General features: G+C 36.1%; 1 protein-coding gene across 3 annotated transcripts in view; it reads right to left on the bottom strand.

The window, feature by feature from the left end:
* The window catches only part of LOC149184925 (uncharacterized), a 275,322-nt gene that overhangs the window by 109,204 nt on the left and 146,278 nt on the right, over positions 1-19,840 (bottom strand). For 2 of the 3 annotated variants that reach the window (XM_089419014.1, XM_089419013.1), the window contains exon 4: positions 12,401-12,475. The exons of the other annotated variant lie outside the window; for it this stretch is intronic. In XM_089419014.1, coding sequence (XP_089275140.1) covers positions 12,401-12,475 — 75 coding nt within the window. The remainder of the gene's footprint in view (positions 1-12,400; positions 12,476-19,840) is intronic. 3 annotated transcript variants of the gene reach the window in all.

The following is a 19,840-nucleotide window of genomic DNA, read 5'->3' as shown; positions in this document are numbered from 1 at the left end:
TCGCTCCCTGCGTTTTCGGGAGCGTTTTGCCTTTTTTGCATTTTTTTTTTTGTAGTAATGTTCGAAATGCAATTTTTTTTTAAAGAAACAAATAGTTTTTGAGTGGGGCAACTTAATGATCAAGTCTAGGCCCTAGTATTGATATGCTATTCATGGTAATGTTAAATTCTTAAAGTAAAAGTGACATTTTCTTTAATTTTCATTTTCATCCTTTTACTTAAATTTTTAACATTACCATGAAATGACTCAGGATGTTTGAGAGTGGTTTCGTCCTCATTGGATTTCATATGGAGAAAGTAGAATTTTAGATTTCATTCAAAATCCAGCAGACTTATCAGTTTTTCAGGATTTCAGGATTGGGGGATTGCAATGTTTCCATTGAATTTTGTCATGTATTAGGGTATGGAACTCATATTTAATCAAGAGTACCAATCCCTCTATGTACCTTGATGTTAGTGACATTGGTTGTCGAACTCCTCTATCATGACCCTTCTAAAAATGTACGCATCACTCAAACAAAATCTTGACTTGACATGCTATGCTTTTTCTATCTTATGTTAATGCTTAGAGGGTGATATTAATGACAAAGATCCCTATACAGATACAAAGGTAATGACAAAGATACCTCTGGATATTAATGCTTGGAGGGTGATATTAATGACAAAGATCCTGATTTTGCAACAAGACTAAAAAATTAGACATTTCTCGTGGTGGCAAGAGGCCCAAGCATAAGAAATAGATAATAGATTTACTTCTCTTTTCTAGTTTCTAGTAGCTTTTATAACTATTGACTCTTTCATATTTATTATGATATTTTTTTAAACAATATATGACAATTTAAGTTTGAAGTTGGCAATTATAACTCATTAGCAATGAATTATGAATATGATGCTTCATGAAAGTTGAAAGTTGTTTCATTTCATTTCATTTTATAACATTTCATTTCATGTTAGATATTATTTGTTGTAATGGTTACACTTAGCTTACAAGTACAACTTTGGTGATCAATGATGATAAATGTTATATATTGAATTTTGAAAGCTTGAAACTTTAAGAGTGATGAATCATGAGACTCAATATGTTGTATGTTACTATGTTACTAACTTGCGGACGTGGTTGATGAAGATTATAACTTCTAGATGATTGTTGTTATATGGTTCAATCTATGCTTTTTTATGTTTTTTATATCTAATTCATCATTCTACATGTTTTTGTTGACATATATGTATCAAAAATTAAAAAATATAAAAAATATATATATTTTTAAAAAATCGCTCCGGGATTCGCTCCCAAACCGGGAGCTTCTGAAAATGGTCGCTCCCGCTCCCGCTCCCAAGTAACATTGCAATGACAAAAGAATCGTTGATTGATGATTCTGAACTTTGAAAAAATTCCTTCAAGCTTCCAGATCCTACTTCCTTGAAATGTTGGAAAAACGAGTGCATCAAGAACCACTCTCAAAAATCCTGAAACAAATAATTGTGACGTTAAAAATTTAAGTAAAAGGATGAGAATCCTTTTCCTTTAAGAATTTAACATTATCATTAATTAGATAGCATTTGTAGGGCCATAGGGTTGAATATTAGGCTGCCCCACTCATAAATTATTATTTTCTTCTTTTTTAATTTGCATTTGGAGGGCCCTTGGTTACATTATATAGAACCGGTTGGTTCGGCAACGAACCAACCTTTTCAAGTTCTGTGCCATTGGTCTGACCAGTTTAGGCATTGTTGACCACTACGTGTCAACGACCCATAGCAGTACACCCCCTTTTTTTGCAAAAGGAATAGCGCCTAATCGTTGTGTTCGTGCCATCCAGCTATCATCATCAGCCTGAGGATCATGTTATAATGTAAACCCATTCTGCATGTATATGATGTAAATAATCTCAGCAGATCTGTGTCATGTATGTAATTGCCTAGGTAAACCTACTTTTCTGGTGACGATCTACATTCCATGAGGTTTCTTGTCTAATCGATCCATTCTCGGATGGTCAGCAAAGTTTTCCTTCAGTCTTACCCCAAAGCCAGAATGGATTTTGTCACTAGAATCTTAGGCGAGTCCTAATGTTATAGATCGAGTCTATGTAAAAGTGATTATATTTTTGTCGCAGAAATAGGTGGTTTGTGAGGGTCTTTTGCAAATGGGTTTTCCCCCTTGAGATGTAAAAAATATGAAAATTATGATGTAAAGTGTCTTGAGGGTTGGAAAAATAATTTATCCCCTCATAGGTTAATTAATTAAATTTTCTGGCCAAAAATTAATTAAAATCCTAAGCCAGAAATTTAATTAATTCTAAGTCCTAGGTAAATTTAAATTCTCCGAAGGCAAAATTCGTTGGTCCTTAAAAATTAAATTTTAAGAGGTCCCTAGGGTTAAGTCAATGTCAAATTTTTGAGGAAATTAATTCAAAAATTTAATGATTAATTAAAATGCATTTAATTGAAAAATTTGAATTTCCTCAACAATTTAAAACTTCGACAGATGAGATTAAAAAAAAATTAATCCTCATCAACGGTCGAGATTGCTTTGACGAGGATTTGACGAGGATCACTTGAACTAGCCGTTGGAGGATTTATCTTTAAATAGGAAGTCATTTGTCAGTGAATTGATCCGACCTTTGAGTCGTGTGCTAAAGCGGAAAGCTCTCGTGTAATTTTTTTTTTGAATAATAAAAGACGACTTTGGGGTAAATTTTCGTCGATATTACTGTTCATGGAAATACTGTAAGATGTATCATTTTTCATGTGTAAATTTCTTTAGCAATTGATAATAGCTTCTGAAGAGTGATTTGAGTACAAGTATCTTGCTCAGTCGTTGGGGTTTAAATGATAATTTAAATTTTGAATGTAATAGCAGGTATCTCTATTTATCTGAATTTTATTATCATTTTCTCGTTCTATTTTGATGGTTGAATTGAGTTTTGCAGGAAAGTCTTGATTTTTAGATCATCAAGCGTTTGGGGAAGTTTTCAGTTGAACCAGCCAACTCTCGATCCATGTTTTCTGAAGAGCCCAAATTAATTTGATCTCAGGCTTATCATAAGATTTTTTCTGGTGATGCATGAAGGATTTTGAGCTAAGCACTGCATTTAAAATTTAAAAATTTAATTTTTTATGTGCTAAATTGATGAATCTCACTGTTGAGAGCCTTAGACTATCAAATCTGGGAGCGGAATCGGACTCACACTCCTCAGATCTGATAGATCTACCATTCATGTGCATTGATCTGTAATTATTTTTGGTTTTCTGACTTTGGTTTTTCTGGGTTTTAGTTTTATCATTGTATATATTGTTTGGGTGTTTCTTGTTGTCTTGCAACCATAGATCTGAAGAAAAAACTGTGTAGAGTCCAGATCTAGGCCCTGGAGGGTAATATCTGGATCTCTAGGGTTCACCAACATCATTTTGCATGGATCCTATCCAGATTTTTCCATTCCAAAGATTTAAATTTAAAGGTTTTAAAACTAGAAAATTTTATAAGGGTTTCAAAGAAATCTGGAGTAGAAGGATTTAACACTTTAATTAAAATTTTTGGAAATTTTTTAAAGAGGTTCTGGTGGATTTAACGAGGTTCTGGGCCACCATTTTTGTAGATTGATTTTGTTGCCGAGTTTTAGGGTTTACTCTGCAAATTTTGAATTTTTTTTACAACCCTCACTGCCATATCTATATGCCTGCGATTTCCCCATATAATCTCTCCATTTGCACAGTCCATTACTCGCTTCTCCCTCACCAAACCCTCAATTTGCTTGCATCCTCCATTCAGCTCTTTACCCTCTTCCCATTGCTCAGATCCTTCCGCAGCGAAACCCTCCCATTTTTCGTGTCCATTCCTTGCCACCGCTACCTCAAATCCTTTGAGCAGACCTCCATTGCTATCCATCTGCATATCTTCCATCAAAACGTTGGCCTAAACCCTCGTTGCATGTTGCTGCTCCATTCCTCTCGACTTTCCATACGCCCTGCCTCCCACTGTCCGTCCATCCTCCTGCGTTCCTCTCCCTACCACAACCGCATCCTTCATTCTCTGCATAACTCAGCCCTCATTTCCTGACCCTCATCATTCCTAAACTGCTAACCCTCTGTTGCTTGCCCTCCACGCGTTCTACTCCAACCCTCAAACCATACCCACGGATTCCATCTTTCGCTGCCTACCGCATCCTCTTCTCTATGTTCTTCCTTCCACGTCGATCTGCAACCCGAGCTCCCTGCGTGCTTCCTCTTGTGTCCTCATCCGCTGCTCTAGCTCCCTGTTGTAGCTCAAACCTTTTCACCGTCGGACTTGCACACAATACGCACAACAGCAAAAACATTTGATGTATTCGTTGTTATGTATTAGGTTAGGTTAGGTATTTTTTTTTATTTAGTTCAGTTAGTTCGACTTTTATTTTTCTTATTTTATTTTATTTTTGTATTGTTACATATTGTTATGAGTTCAAATTTGATCTTTTTATTTTTTTTAGTTTGGTTAGATTTCATTTCATTTTGATTTTAATTTAATTTATGTCTTCACTTTTCATTATTTTTGTGATTTCATTTAAAATATAAAAAATCCTAAAAATTAAAAAACCAAAACATTAAAAAATCCTTAAAAAATTTAAAAAAATGTTTATGACTAAGGAATTGAATTAAAAGAGATAAATTAAAGGGATTTGCTTTCACATTAAAAAAAATTATGTGGCCTATGGCCCATTAAAATTTTAATTTATTAACCCTTTGATTCATTTTAATTTCGTCATATTAAAAGATTTTGATTTCTTCATTAAAACAATTGTCTAAAGAATAATTGAAATGCAAATTAAAATTTCTTTGGTGTTATTTGGTGATTAAATTAAATTTTCATGATTTTTCTATGGTCAAGGTGCGATAAATGTTTTAAATCATACTCGAGAAAGTTAATTAAATTCTAGATCTGAATTCCTTACGAAAATCATTTTAAATCTGGAATCTCTTGCATGATACAATTTTGGGCATTTACATTGATCATTCATGATTGTCACTATTCGTCACATATTGGAAAATTGTTCTAGATAACTTGTTTTATTTAGTTTATAGTTAATGCAAATATTGAAGGCACTGGTCTGTAGTCATTTATATCTTGTAATTGTGCCTTATTTTAATCTATCTATCTTAATTGACCGAGACTTGCTTTAAGTTCATCAAGTTGTTCATCATTAAAGTCTCCTAGAGCCTGTGTTTCGCAGGCTATCCTCATCCATTTACCTTAGGGACTACCCCCCTTGACTTGTCTAAGAGAGAGTCTAAACGGAGTAAGGATTAAGAGTGACAGCCCTTACTCTTAGCGTTGTCGCGGTGCCTAAACACTTTGTGCGACGACATTTTTTGGCGCCATTATCGGGGACCAATTTATTGGGCCTTGGCTCTACAACATTCATTCTTCATCTTTTTATCATTCGTTTTAGCCGGCAACGCCAACATTTTTTGGCGCCGTTGCCAGGGATATTTTATTCTCAGCGTTTCATCGACATCTCCTCATCATTCTTCTCATTTCTCATCTTTTCATTTGAACTGGCAACAACAACATTTTTTGGTGTCGTTGTCGGGGATAGAGTTTTTTTGTCCTTGGTTTTCTCAACATTGTTTTAATCATCTCATCTTTTCTACCATTCATTAGCCCGTCAAGTGGCACAACATTTTTTGGCGCCGTTGTTGGGGACAGAGTTTCGTCTATCCTTGGTCCTCACAACATTTTTCTAATCACCTATTTGTCATCATTTCTTATCCCATCAGCACAACATTTCCTGGTGTCATTTGATCTTTTCATCGCCTTATCTTTCGTCATCTCATTAATCGTTTCATCTGCACTTTTAGCACCTGGACATTTCGGTTCGTTTCTTGTTTGGGTGGTGACTCCACTTATTCATCCATTATTTCTCAGACAAGAAGCCCTCCCTTATATCCAGTTGTTTTTTCCTTTTGGATCCTAGAGCTAGATTCATGTTCAAGTGGCGACTCCACTTCTTTCATTTCTTACAAGAATTTCCACTAGAAGCTCATTTCTTGTGCATCTCTTGATTTTCTTGAACAGGGGTCTCTCTCTAGCATCCATTTGGTCCCTCCTTATCCCTTTAAGAAAGTCATCATGGATGATTTGTTTACCCCATGTCATTTTGATAACTTTCTCCATGATATGCCGAAAGATGCCATTCATAAATTGCCTTTGTTCTCAAGTGGCGATTTAGCCGTTGTTAGAAAGCATCTATGCAAGGTTACTCATACAATAATCAGATATTGTAGTTCTTCCCAATATAAACATGAAGATGTCAAGATGCATCTATTTGCCTTTTCTTTAGAGGGTGATGCTTTGAATTGGTTTCATAATTGTCCTGAAGATTCTTTTGCTTCTTTACAATACATCATCAATGCTTTTACAAATAGATATGAAGATCAAGGTGGCTCGCCTTGTGTCTCTAGTACTATGCAACAGGATGAAAATAATCTTGTAAAGGATCCAACTGTCAATGAAAGATTTCAAGACAATTCTCCATATCAGAATGTACCATCCACTTGTACCATTGCACGTTGAATCCATGATAGTGGAAAAGCATAAACAAGTTGTCAAATCAGTGTCGACAATGAAAGGGAGAATGATAAGCATCTTATAGAAGAACTAAAGCAATTGGTTAAAGACATGCAATTCAGTCAAACACAGCTGGTAAAAAATATGGAGCTTAATCAAGAAAAATTTAAAACTGATTACGTCAAGGATATGAGAACTTTGTACACTCAATTGGAAAAACGTGATGAGGAGATGGAAATCATGAAAATTAAACACTCCGATCATGTAGCCACCGTAGTAGAAAAGTATGCTCAGAATATGGAGGCTATGAGGACTGACATGCCGAGTTAGCATGCTAAGGAAATGGAAACCATGAAAGCTAATCATGACAGAGAAATGAGCTCTATGCAAAATTGTTTGATGACCATAAAAGAAGATAATGGCAAAGTAATAAAAGATATGGAAGCTGGTCAAATATGTCTTCAGAATAAGTTATTGGCCGTGGAGGAAAACCATGCCAAGGAAGTCAGTGCTATGAAGGTTGAACACTCTAACCAGATGGATGCCATAACTATATAGGTACGGAAATTTCAGCATCAGTCAAAAGGATGAAAGAAAAAAGGAAACGTCAATAGACCATAAGCCTCCTGGTCTGTTGCAACAAGCTCCATCTTATTATGAGGAGATCATTTGTTCCATTGAAAAGTGGCTAATTGAAGGTGACCTGAATAAAATGGAAATTAATAAGAATCAGGTTGATGCTCACATGGTTAATCCACCAGTCATAAAAGATCAAGTTATAACTCATGACACCTGTGAGACTAATCCATCATTCTTGACAGAGCAGATGCAGAATGAAAAAACACATGTCATGCATATCTTACATACTTCATCTAAGAGTTTTGAAGCAGAATGTTCCACATTATCAGCGATACAGCCTGCCACAAAGAAAAGATGCAAGAGAAAGAGAATGAGAAAGCGGTTTGATCCATCTGATGGCCACGAGCAGCTTGATTTTCGGATAGGAAAAAGTCCTACCGTGTGCAAGATTGGACATGGCACATCTGAGAAACAGCCAACAGATTTGCCTGAAAGCAGACAAATGCTCAGTATGCACTATATTGAACACATCTAATGCCATGGGGCTTCTTTGTATTGTATTTCTAGGCTTATGCCCTGTTATTTCAGTATTTCATTTTGTAGTTAGATTTATGTTTTTCATGTTATTAGGATAGTTAATAAATGAAGAGTTTATATCTTTCCTGTGCTTAACGTTATATAATGAATTTTGGATGGACGTTACTTATTTATATTGTGCGTTGCGTGGATGCAAATTCTTGATTCTCACATTCCTCTAGTGCAGCAACGTGTCCCCAAATAGAGCCAGAGGTTGACCTCTACGTGTCAACGACCCATAGCAGTACACCCTCTTTTTTCGCAAAAGGGATAGCGCCTGATCGATGTGTTTGTGCCATCCAACTATCATCATCAGCCTGAAGATCATGTTATAATGTAAACCCATTCTGCATGTATATGATGTAAATAATCTCAACAGATCTGTGTCATGTATGTAATTGCCTAGGTAAACCTACTTTTCTAGTGACAATCTACATTCCAGGAGGTTTTTTGTCTCACCGATCCATTCTCGGATGGTCAGCAGAGTTTTCCTTCAGTCTTACCCCAAAGCCAGAATGGATTTTGTCACTGGAATCTTAGGCGAGTCCTAGTGTTATAGATCGAGTCTATGTAAAAGTGATTTAAGAATAATCTTAACTATTTGATTAGGTTATTTTATTACGAATTTCTTGGTCTGTTGGATTATATTTGTGTCGCAGAAATGGGTAGTCTATGAGGGTCTTTTGCAAATGGGTTTTCTCCCTTGAGATGTAAAAAATATGAAAATTATGATGTAAAGTGTCTTGAGGGTTGGAAAAATAATTTATCCCCTCATAGATTAATTAATTAAATTTTCTGGCAAAAAAATAATTAAAATCCTAAGCCATAAATTTAATTAATTATAGGTTCTAGGCAAATTTAAATTCTCCAAAAGAAAATTTCGTTTGGTCCTTAAAAATTAAATTTTAAGAGGTCCAGGGACTAAGGTAAATTAATTATTTTGCTAAATATTAAGCCTTTGGTCCTTGGAGTTAAGTCAAAGTCAAATTTTTGAGGAAATTAATTCAAAATTTTAATTTTTAAATTAATTAAAATGCATTTAATTGAAAAATTCGAATTTCCTCAAGAATTTAAAATTTCAACGTATGAGATTAAAAGAAATTTTGATCCTCATCAACGATCGATATTATTTTGACGAGGATCACTCGAACTAGCCGTTGGAGGATTTATCTTTAAATGGGAAGTCATTTGTCAGTCAATTGATCCGACCTTTGAGTCGTGTGCTAAAGCGAAAAGCTCTCGTGTAATTTTTATTTTTTTGAATAATAAAGGAATACTTTGGGGTTAATTTTTGCCGGTGTTACTCTTCATGGAAATATTGTAAGATGTATCATTTGTCATGTGTAAATTTCTTTAGCCATTGATAATATCTTCTGAAAAATGATTTGAGTACAGGTATCTTGCTCAGTCGCTGGGGTTTAAGAGATAATTTAAATTTTGAATGTAATAGCAGGTATCTATATTTATCTGAATTTTATTATCATTTTCTCGCTCTATTTTGATGGTTGAATTGAGTTTTGCAGGAAAGTCTTGATTTTTAGATCATCAGGCGTTCGAGGATGTTTTCATTTGAACCAGCCAACACCCGATCTGTGTTTTCTGAAGAGCCCAGCTTAATTTGATCCTGGGCTTATCATAAGATTTTTTCTGGTAAGACAAAGGGTTTTAAGCTAAGCACCTCATTTAAAATTTAAAAATTTAATTTTTTATGTGCTAAATTGATGAATCTAGTTGTTGAAAGCCTTAGACTATCAGATCCAGGAGCGGAGTCAGACTCACATTCCTCAGATCTAATAGATCTGTCATTCCTGTGCATAGATCTGTAATTATCTTTGGTTTTCTGACTTGAGTTTTTTTGGATTTTAATTTTATCATTGTATATATCGTTTGGGTGTTTCTTGTTGTCTTGCAACTACAGATCTAAAGAAGAAAATTGTGTAAAGTCCAAATCTAGGCCCTGGAGGGTAAGATCTGGATCTCTGAGGTTCACCAACATCATTTTGCAGGGATTCTATCCGGATTTTTCCAATCCAAGGATTTAAATTTAAAGGTTTTAAAACTGGAAAATTTTATAAGGGTTTCAAAGAAATCTGGCGCAGAAGGATTTAACATTTTAATTAAGATTTCTTGAAAATTTTTAAAGAGGTTCTGGTGGATTTAAAGAGCTTCTGGGCCACCATTTTTGCAGATTGATTTTGTTGCCTTGTTTTAGGGTTTACTCTACAAATTTCAAATTTTTTTTACAGCCCTCACTGCTATATCTCTTTGCCTGTGATTTCCCCATATATCCTCTCCATTTGTGTAGTCCATTACTCACTTCTCCCTCACCAAACCCTCAATCTGCTCGCATCCTCTATTCAGCTCTTTACCCTCTTCCCATTGCTCAGATCCTTCCGCAGCCAAGCCCTCCCATTTTCCGCGTCCATTCCTTGCCATTGCTACCTCAAATCCGTTGAGCAAACATCCATTGCTACCCATTCGCATATCTTCCATCAAAACGCTGGCCTAAAACCTCGTTGCGTGTTGCTGCTCCATTCCTCTCTGCTTTCCATACGCCCTGCCTCCCACTGTCCATCCATCCTGCTGCGTTCCTCTCTTTTCCGCAGTTGCATCCTTCATTCTCTGCATAACTCGGCCCTCATTTCCTGACCCTCATCATTCCTAAACTGCTAACCCTCCGCTGCCTGCCCTCCACACGTTTTTCTCCAGCCCTCAAACCATACCCATGGAGTCCATCTTCCGCTGCCTACTGCATCATTTGCTCTGTGTTCTCCCTTCCTTGTCGATCTGCAACCCGAGCTCCCTGCGCGCTGCCTCCTGCATCCTCATCCACTGCTCTAGCTCCCTGCTGCAACTCGAACCTTTCTGCCGTCGGACCTACACACAATACGCACAACAGCAAAAACATTTGATGTATTCGTTGTTATGTATTAGGTTAGGTTAGGTATCCTTCTTTTTATTTAGTTTAGTTAGTTCAACTTTTATTTTTCTTATTTTATTTTATTTTTGTATTGTTACATATTGTTATGAGTTCAAATTTGATCTTTTTATTTTTTTTAGTTTGGTTAAATTTCATTTTATTTTGATTTTAATTTAATTTTTGTTTTTATTTTTCATTATTTTTGTGATTTCATTTAAAATATAAAAAATCCTAAAAATTAAAAAAATCTAAAAATTAAAAATCCTAAACGTTAAAAAATCCTAAAAAATAGTTAAAAATTTTAAAAAATGTTTATGACTAAAGAATTGAATTAAGAGAAATAAATTAAAAGAATTTGCTTTCACATTAAAAAAAATTATGTGGCCTATGGCCCATTAAAATTTTAATTTATTAACCTTTTGATTCATTTTAATTTCGTCATATTAAAAGATTTTGATTTCTTCATTAAAGCAATTGCCTAAGGAATAATTGAAATGCAAATTAAAATTTCCTTGGTGTTATTTGGTGATTAAATTAAATTTTCATGATTTTTCTATGGTCAAGTGCGATAAATGTTTTAAATCATACTAAAGAAAGTTAATTAAATTCTAGATCTGAATTCCTAACGACAATCATTTTAAATCTAGAATCTCTTGCATGACACGGTTTTGGGCGTTTACATTGATCATTCATGATTGTCACTATTCGTCACATATTGGAAAATTGTTCTGGATAACTTGTTTTATTTAGTCTATGGTTAATGCAAATATTAAAGGCACCGGTCTATAGCCATTTATATCTTGTAATTGTGTCTTATTTTAATCTATCTATCTTAGTTAACCGAGGCTTGCTTTAAATTCATCAAGTTGTTCATCATTAAAGTCTCCTAGAGCTTGTGTTTCACAAGCTATCCTCATCTATTTACCTTAAGGACTACCCCTTGACTTGTCTAGGAGAGAGTTTAAACAGAGTGAGTAAGGATTAAGAGTGACAGCCCTTACTCTGAGCGTTGTCGCAGTGCCAAGACAGTTTGTGCGACAATAGGCATCAAAACTGTCAGACTGGCCTGTTCCACTAGTTCCGATAACACTGCTACATATGAGCCTATATGTACCGTTCTATCAATCTCTTCTTATGCTTGCATACTTGCTCTCTAGTGTGCTTATTTGTATGTACGCATCTTGACATTGCTGTTATTGTGTATGTATTAGCAACAGTGCAGTTAGATGCAATTGCCACAGCAATGGCACATGAGCATAATGCAAGTTGATTAAATTATGGTGAAAGCCATTTTCTTTCATTCTGCCTCAAACTCGAGACTCTATTCATGTACATAATAAATTGCAACATAAAACAAGCATCAGTACAAGCAGCATCAAAGTTATTTCTTGTGCCTTCAGAATTTGGAACAAGTCCCCATTACTGTACGTCAAAAGTATCATCTGTTTTAAACAAGTAAAAAACACTTCATTGCATTTCATTCAAATCATAATGTTATCTTCATTTTACGCAGTTCAGCAAAGTTGGGATGTTGGGCGGGGCTGAGCCAGTTGTGTGTCTTAGACAACATAGAAGATTGTACACTTACTGAAAAACAATTGGTCAATGCATAATAATCTATCTTGGGCGGGCGTGGGCCAGTGTCCGTGTTAGACAACAATGATAGAAGATTGTACACTTACTGAAAAACAATTGGTCAATGCACAATAATCTATCTACCAGATTAGATAGCATTCTACAGAGGACTAAGCAATGTAGACAATCAAAAAAGCTTTCATTTACCGTATCTGGAATCATCACTCCACAGCGTTCAGCGACCTGTAGCAAGTTTTCACCAGATCTTGCAGAAACTTGGACCTGGAAAAAAGAACAAGCACTTCAGTCAATGACTGAAGCTTTTAGAATGACCTTTAATTTTAGCTCATGAAACGAAAAAAATTCCCTATCTGAATCCAGTACTTCAAAAACACAATTATTATAGGCGTGCCTTAAACTATGCACAAAAGCGAGCATATCAAAACTCTTAGGATGGCATCTAAAAGCTAGGAGGAATTTGCGCTCTGTTTACAGCTTAAGCATAGGCATTTATGTGAGAGTAACCTTTCAACAAAATCCAAAATATTGCCTATTGAAATCTGCAGGAACGGTACCGTCACATAATGATTATGTTGCCACTTTTTGCTCAAAAGGCTTATCCTATTATTTAAAAAATGAATTTTGGAAATTAAACAATGAATTGGGAATCCGGATGATCATATAGGGAAAAGAACATGTACTTCTATCCAACTTAAAAAACAGAGTACAAGATAACCACGAATAGTTAAACATAATGTGTTTTGCACCTAGACACAATTATGAGCTATTTTGTTCACGGGTTCATTAATTTAAGGAGTAGTCTACGGAGTCAAAGGAATTGCTGGGACGGCCAAAAGTGGCTGGAATCCAGGTAAAAAAATTCAAAAAATCTTGTAAAGACATTGTTTGAATCATATTTTTGATGGTAGAAATGGATTCAGTGCCATCAAAAACTTCTAGGGCACGTAAAATTATAAAGTTTTGACAACTTTTACTTGGATTTACAAAAATCCCTGCGAGATTTTTTCAAAATATAACCGGAATTTCCATCGCTTTCAAGGCAAAAAAGCATAATCATTAGACTACCACTTAATTTAATAGTTGGGTCATCAAGTGACTAAGTTAGCGGTGATTAGAACCCACTGGGTTGTTGGTTAGTTGAGAGTTGTTAATGACATTTATGGCTCACCGCTAAGTTAACTGAGTTACTTTCTCAAATTAATGACTCATAACAAATTCAATTCCGTAACTTCTTGTCTTAAAACGTTTTACCATCTTTTTATATCATCATTCTATTATTGAACAATAATGTATAGCGACTCATTTGAGTACCACACTGGAGATGTTTCCCTACATCTCTTAGGAAGTGCAAGTGCATTCCAACTTGGGTGTGCAGGTGCCGCCAACCTTTATGTGCATATTTTGAATTGTTTTTTTACTTGTATTATGGTCTTTATTTCTTTATATTCTGTTGTTACCAGCATTTGGTGTAGCGGAAGTATTTATTTTGGTTACAGGAAAAGTTCTCGGGATCTCGATACAGATACAGATAAAAGTCTGCCAAATTTAAAAAAAAAAAAAAAAAACAGGATCTAAATAGTGTGGGGAAATGACAGGTATGAAATATTAAATACATTTTATGATTCGTAAACAAACATGGAAAAATCAGATTCAGAATCAAAACCACTCACAATCGCAGCGATAGAAGTATGACTAATTTAAATTTAAGAACCACAACATAAAAATATGACTGAAAAATGAGAGTTTCCTTTCATAGTGATAGAAGAATGACTAATTTAAATTTAAGAACCACAACATAAAAATATGACTGAAAAATGAGAGTTTCCATTCATAATAGCCTTCCATAACTAATAACTATCAATGATACACTGAAAAGACATGATTCATAATATAAGATTCAAGACTCGATAAAAAAAATGAGTGTTTCATCAGTGATCATTCTATGAATATGATTTATCTATTTAGACTCTAGAGTCTACAGGCTGCAGATTTTCAAATGGATCTTCATTCTCATCATCTCCATAATCCTCAACCTTCTTTGCTCCCAATATTTTTTTTCATGGAATGAATGAAGCCATAACACCAAGTCAGTCGATTGTATTGACAAGTCACAATACAATATGAGATCGATTGGCCAGGGGGCAGGGGGACCCAAAAAACACACTAACTAAAAGTTTAACTCTCTATGTAGTTATATTAAGGTTGTTTTATAGCACCACCAAAAGAGAGTATTTTTGCAAGTTGAAACATCCTTGAGATAAAGGATATTAAAGCTGCAAATGTAAATTCTATTAATACTGGGTCCCATAGATCCTATAGGATCTCCCGTGGATGTAAATAAAAGTATATATTCTATTATAATACAAGTAATAACGCCCTTTATAAGTTTATATATAGCAGTGACATGTTTACAAATAGGAATATCATATGTATAAAAATAAATTCTTGGTGCTAGAACATTATTATAAAATTATTGGAGCACACACAAAATAGCTCATCGTAGTTGTGATACTTGTACACAGGAAGATTACCCACAGTGCAGTGCTTCCTCCTCTTTATCTGGTGATAGGTCCACGGGCATTGAGGCTCCCCCTGTACCCCACTCTATGGCATCTCTCCAGAGAATTTTTGGCTTTTGACCCTTAGTATTCTAGAGTCTATACGTCACCCCAGATTACCCAACACCATGTTCTCTATGTTGATCAAGCTTGTCATTGATGTCAATATGGCATTGTTTGTGATGGCAAATTCTTGTGATCCGTGATGTTGCCCTAAGATGCCCATTGATCATAATGATGAAAGTTCTTATGAAGACGTCCATTGATCATAATGCCCTAGTGATGAAAGTTCTTATGAAGATGCCATATCAAAAAGATGACATACATGAATGACTACACTTGATGATGACATATGATGACACGGTTGGAGACCATATGATGAGATGGAGGACCATATGATGACATATATTATCAAGTGACCAAAGTTTAATCAGGCCTTTGAATAATAATCCATTGTTAGAGTAATAAACTTTGGAAACGTTTTAATCAAAGTTCCAACGCATATAATATAACACAATGCTATAAAAAAATCTTATTGGAGAAATATCATATCGTCGTTTTTATCGTGTGTCACCACTCAAAACCTCTGATTTTCTCTGACTTCCAATATGCTGACCCGACTTGATTCAATAACGACTTAATTATCAAATCGCATTCGCCACTTTATCGGAGCTTTTGAAATGGCACCTTCAATAAGACCTAATCTCCGATTGCTAATATGGTTGTGGACCGATTTGCTTTTTCATAACGTTTTAATATAGTATCGCGTCCACTGCATCAGAACTTTCCTATATCGCAAATTTTGCACGTTGTGTCATGTTAGAGCTTCCGATACCCAAACCTCTGATACCCATCCACATCAAGTTGGCCTCCCTCAATTAGTCACATCCCCTCATTTCTAAATCGAATCCATATAAATAAGAGTTCAAACTTCATTTCTCCCTCATCAATTTTGGTCGAGGAGATACAAAGACATATCACAATTCACACCTTGTGAACTAGGGACACCAAGGAAGCTTTTTGAAGATTTGTTTGGCTGAAAAATCTAGAGTTGATACACTCAGACTTGCAACTGTGACAAGAGCTATACCACAGAACCTGCGACAAAGACTATACCTCAGAAGAGAAAAAGTTTCGAACCAGTGTGAAGGGTTGTAGCTCAGATTCGTTGCTGGACAGGTTCCCAAGTAGTGGAATAGGACTCGGACCTGTGAAAAGATTAATTCTCGGACCTATATGACCTCGGATCTGTATGACCTCGGAGCAGTGAAATAAGGTTTTGGAACAGTGAATTAAAGTTTCACAACGAGGCTCCATATTTCAGAACAGCGTAATTCAGATATCCTGTGACAGCAAGTGTACATCTGTGATAGCAATACATCATTGGAGATTGAGTAAGGTTACATCTATCATCATTTGAAGGGAGATGAAAACGACACCAGCATTGAAGTGTTTGTGAGTTTTTCTTGGAAGTAAGCATATCGCAAACCTCTGAAGTAGTCACTCTTGAAGTAGTCACCTCAGCATTGTGAACAGACCTCTAAAGCAGTCATCTGTGGAGGGATCAAATGTGTCCTATAGCTACATATATGTATATATTTGTGCTAGAACAGTGAAGGAGGAGATGGCTACAACACCGAGCACAGCAGCTCAGATACATTCCAACGCCTTGAGGTTTCAGTGATTCACTATTGGAATAACTCTTGTGGCATCATCAAGGAATATGCAGTCAGTGGTGGAGGCCTAAAAAATTGAAGAACCGTGGACAGTCACTTATACTTTCAGGCTTTCGGAGATAGCTCAGACCTACGGCATAACACCTCCTCAAAGTGTAATTTGAAGATTGATCTTGGAGCAATACTTTGAAAGCAGCTTTGAAGCCTAGGCTATAGGAGTAGTTTTGGGACAAACTAAAGGAAACCTTGAAGAAGACTTGAAGTGGGCAAATCTTGCTTTTAGAGAAGGACCTTGAAGACTACCCTGGAACCGTGGAACCTTGATTGAAGGAGCAGGAAATTGGAGCATCTTTTGAAGTACTCTTGGAAAATCCTATTGAAGACACTTAGAAGATCTCTTGAAGCCATTTTGAAGACACTATTGGAGACATGATGCTGTGTTGAAGCCCTCATGAAGTAACTTTGGAGATCTTTGTTTTGGGTAATACAAAGAGCAATGGTGACACCTTCTAAGAAGACAAGGTTGTCATCGATGAAGTGATTTGGAGGAAGCATTGCGAAATATAGAAAAGGCTCATTGAAGAAGATATTGGGAGCCATGAACAATCATCAAACTTATCCTGACAGATTGAAGCTGAGGGTTCGAGCCTCATAGAGACAAGGTTGGTGCCTTGGAAGATAGGGTTGAAGCCCTGGAGGATAGGAGTCCTCAAGAGACCAAGTTGGAGCCTGTACCAGAGATAGGGTTGGAGCCCTATAGGTTGGTGCCTCAAACTGACAAAGTTGGAGCCTTGGGAAGTCCAAGTCGGTGCTTTGCATAATACAGGTTGGAGCCTCGGAGATTGAAGATTGGTGTCTTCATCTAGGGTTGGAGCCCTACACAAATATTGTACTTGATTTATTGAGATTAATATAAGTATTTATTCTTATTGTTCACTTTGTGTTCTAATTGTAAGTGATCTAACTGATAAAAATAACAATTGAAAAGAAACACTGATTAACCACCCCTGAATATTTCCAACAATTGGTATCAGAGCCAATACCTTCTCTCAAAGCATAACAACTTGAAGGTAGATCCTTAGAACACAAATGGCAAAGCCAAGGAAGAAAGCCTTCAATCCTTCTAAAGATATCTCTTCTTCAACCATAAAAGCAGATGATAATCAAATTGGGAAAGCTCCGTTGTTCAATGGAAACTTCGAAATATGGAAGGCACGAATCAATAATTTCTTAATGGCTCAAGATTTTGAAGTTTGGGAATCAGTGATCACTGAAAGCATGATGGAAGAAGAATCCAAGGAATATAATGCAAAAGCAATGAAGGCAATCTTGAGTGGGCTACTAGATCCTATAAAGGCCAAAGTGGAGAAATGTTCATTGGCAAAAGGTATGTGGGACAAACTTCAAGATCTTCACTCAAAACGAGCATTGACCATGACTTCTAATCAAGAAGATGATGGAAAACGAGGAAATCAAGAACCCATAAAGGAAGTTGAAAACAAGAATGAAATCATCGAGACCAAGGAGGACCTAGAAGATGAAGAAAATGAAGAAGATCTCAAGGCAAAAGTTGTAGCTTCCATAGAAGAGACAAGCAGTTTGAAAAAGGAAAATGAGGAGCTCAAGAAGCAAGCGCAATATGGTGACCATGGCCTTGACAAGACAAGGAAGGAAGTTGACCTTTTCAAGCTTCAAGTACAAGAAAGAGATGAGGAGCTCACCAAGCTAAAGGAGGAATTGCATCAAAACAAGAAAACACATCATGAAGAAGTCATATCCATGACAAATCAATTGGATAAAGTAAAGAAAAGGGAAGACACTTTGTCAAGCCACCTTGAACAAAGACACAAGATCTTGAACAAACTTGAAACAGAAATTGGTCAATACAAGGAAGAGGTCTCCTCCCTCAGATCTCAACTAGAAGAAGCAAAGAAACAAGCACAAGGAGTTGAGAAGGTGATGGAAGTTTTGGCACTTATAGAAGGACAAGTTGATGAAGCAGAAAAGGAAAGAAATACCATGACATGCCAACTAGAAGAAAAGGATGAAGAAATCTTCAAATTAAAATCAGATATCACCTCTCTCAAGGCCGAAACATGTGAAGCAACTAGGTTGAAGGAAGAAATGGAGATCAGTCTAGCAAAGAAGAATGCAAGAAAATAAAAGAAGAAATTGATATCCTAAAAAAGGAAGTTGATCATCTGAATAAGATTCTAAAGAGTTCCCAAACCCTAGATGACATCCTAAGTCATCAAATATCTCCTCTTGATAAATCAGGTCTTGGTTATGCAGGTGAACTCTCAAACAAGAATGATGCAAACCCTAATGCTTCAAACAACAAGGATGTGAAGAAGCATGGAAGAAATATTGATGCCCCCAATACCAGCAAAGGCAAGGAGAAGAGTCAAGAATACATTGGAAAAAACCCAACTCCAAGAAGATATGCAGATGGTGTCATGAATGCAAGAGGCAATGGATATGATCAAAGAATCCAAATGGAATGACTTCAGAGTTACATCAAGCCAATCTCCATCCTCTAGGTATCAAAGTATATTTTTTGGTTATCGTTATTCTTGTACAAATTTTGGGCACATGGCAAAAGATTGTAGGGCATACCACAAGGACAAATATAATGGGCCCCATCAGCTCCCTAGAAGCAACTTTCCAAGAAGAAGTGATTCCTCATTCATGAAAAAGATGGAATTCTTCAATTACCATAACATTGGACTTTTGGCTCGTGATTGTAACTTTACTTGGGCTCCTAAACAAGATAAAACCATGACTACCAAGCATGAAAGGAAAGCTACACAAGTATGGAGAAGGAAGCAAATTAGATCCAAAAATCTCTTTAACACTCAAGCCAACAACACATGTTATTGATTTGATGAAGACATTTTTGGCAGATTATGATATTCCAAGTATTTGATGACGAGACTCTGCGAAAAAGAAGACCATCCATACAGTTAGGGAGGTATTGTGATCATTCTTGCAAAACCAATCCATGAAAGGGCCCTATGAAATCCTTCATGTGTCACACATGGACAATCATCTTGACTCTTCCACTTGATCACAAAGCAACAATCTTTCTTGTCTAAAGAAGCTAGAGGAGTTTATGCAGGCAGGGGGAGTTGGTTGATCATCTACCTCACCCATTTCCATGAAGGCATGCAAAGGTTTAAGGGGAGCAAGCACATTAAAGAAGAGCACCATGACAGGAGGAGCAACATATCTATGAAGAACTATCATTGATGAAGAAAATACGATGAAGAGAACTAGTTTGTTAGGGGGAGTACTTGGGCACCCCATTTTCCATTGATGTCAAAGGGGGAGAGAATGTTGAGAGGGCAAGAATATTGCCATCAATGACAAAGGGGGAGACTGTTGGTCAAGGT

The sequence above is a fragment of the Pinus tabuliformis genome, chromosome 3_2 (genome assembly GCF_031772625.1).
Source record: "Pinus tabuliformis cultivar Carrire ecotype Pingquan chromosome 3_2, CPIR1, whole genome shotgun sequence".
NCBI classification, from domain to species: domain Eukaryota; kingdom Viridiplantae; phylum Streptophyta; class Pinopsida; order Pinales; family Pinaceae; genus Pinus; species Pinus tabuliformis.
The sequence above is the reverse complement of the archived record's forward strand: the minus strand, read 5'-3'. Positions and strand labels throughout refer to the sequence as shown.